Below are 1,899 nucleotides of genomic sequence, written 5' to 3'. Positions count from 1 at the left end.
TTTCGGAGAAAGAAACGCTGTGACCACTCGATGTCAGTATACAACGAACCACGTAACCACCCCAACCACACACCATGTAACCACACCAACCACACACCATGTAACCACACCAACCACACACCATGTAACCACACTAACCACACACCATGTAACCACCCCAACCACAACCACACACCATGTAACCACCCCAACTACACACCATGTAACCACCCCAACCACACACCATGTAACCACCCCAACTACACACCATGTAACCACACCAACCACACACCATGTAACCACCCCAACCACACACCATGTAACCACCCCAACCACACACCATGTAACCACACCAACCACACACCATGTAACCACCCCAACCACACACCATGTAACCACCCCAACCACACACCATGTAACCACCCCAACCACACAACTTACATGAAACCACTTTAGCGGTATCATGGCGTCTCGTTTAAACCTCAGCGCGGCCATCAAGTAAATCCTTGTAGCTGTAGAAGGAGGCGTCGTCTCCCAACCCGCCACCTCACACAAGTTCAACGCACTCAGTGAATAAAGAAAACCCCGTAGTTTTCCCTCCTTTAAATAACCTGCGAACATTGAGTGTACCATCTTACCCTACCACAACTTACGCGACCCACCATTCATGTGCAGTTGATCCAACTTATGATAAACATGCGCTGCGTTCCTCGCCGAGTTTCTCGCTGATAAACTTTTCAACCTAGCCAACCACGGCCCAATGTGAACAACCCCAAGAAACAATCGAACACCGTTCCACACAACCGCACACCACTCGTCCAACCGTGACGTCGGTAGCGGCCGACCAATCACAGCCAAGCTTTGCGACAAGTGGTAACTTGCTGACTCATAATCATCCTGCAAAAATCATGATAACATGGCATATTCATGATGATGCAGCATATATTCTGCTGACTCACCTTTTCCACATCAAGGTCCGCTTGTTTCCGATGTATCCAATATTTCGATGACGTTTTCGACTTTTCTTCAGTGACGGGCTCCCCTGTCACAAGGAGTCGCCAGAGAATCCCAATCGAGATAAACCCGTTAACGAGCCACGACAATAACGTCGGGAACATCCATTCCCACCAACCATTAGGTGGCGACAAAGTGTCCATGTCAATCCCGAGAATCGAACGACCTGAACGTTAATTTTCAACGCTGCCCAAAATTAAAATATTGGAAACTTACCGACGAACGGTTTGTTTGTTTCATCGATTGTTTCGTCGAAGAACGCTTGAAAGAGTAAGTTGGTTGGGTTGATCATGAAACAAGTAAACATGAAAACACACAAGCCCGCTCGACTTCGATCCATCAACCCAACCTCCACGTGATCCTGAAAGTCATGTTTCACAAACTAAACGTCATGTTTCACAAACTAAATGTCATGTTTCACAAACTAAACGTCATGTTTCACAAACAAAACGCCATGTTTCACAAACTAAACCTCATGTTCCACAAACTAAATGTCATGTTTCACAAACTAAACGTCATGTTTCATAAACTAAATGTCACGTTTCACAAACTAAACGCCATGTTTCACAAACTAAATGTCACGTTTCACAAACTAAACGTCATGTTTCACAAACTAAACGTCATGTTTCACAAACTAAACGTCATGTTTCACAAACTAAATGTCACGTTTCACAAACTAAATGTCATGTTTCACAAACTAAACGCCATGTTTCACAAACTAAACGTCATGTTTCACAAACTAAATGTCATGTTTCACAAACTAAACGCCATGTTTCACAAACTAAACGTCATGTTTCACAAACTAAACGTCATGTTTCACAAACTAAATGTCATGTTTCACAAACTAAACGTCACGTTTCACAAACTAAATGTCACGTTTCACAAACTAAATGTCACGTTTCACAA

At 43.9% G+C, this 1,899-nt stretch overlaps 1 protein-coding gene across 1 annotated transcript in view; it reads right to left on the bottom strand.

Annotated features, from left to right (window-relative positions):
- Positions 1-1,899, bottom strand: part of srebp (transcription factor protein) — a gene marked incomplete in the record, with an annotated part of 5,198 nt that overhangs the window by 1,810 nt on the left and 1,489 nt on the right. Inside the window, 4 exon segments of the mRNA NM_001078357.1 lie at positions 2-17; positions 421-590; positions 642-876; positions 939-1,157. Coding sequence (NP_001071825.1) covers positions 2-17; positions 421-590; positions 642-876; positions 939-1,157 — 640 coding nt within the window.

Source organism: Ciona intestinalis, unplaced genomic scaffold (assembly GCF_000224145.3).
Source record: "Ciona intestinalis unplaced genomic scaffold, KH HT000187.2, whole genome shotgun sequence".
In the NCBI taxonomy this organism is placed as follows: domain Eukaryota; kingdom Metazoa; phylum Chordata; class Ascidiacea; order Phlebobranchia; family Cionidae; genus Ciona; species Ciona intestinalis.
Note: the sequence above shows the minus strand (reverse complement) of the source record. Positions and strands in the feature narration are given on the sequence as shown.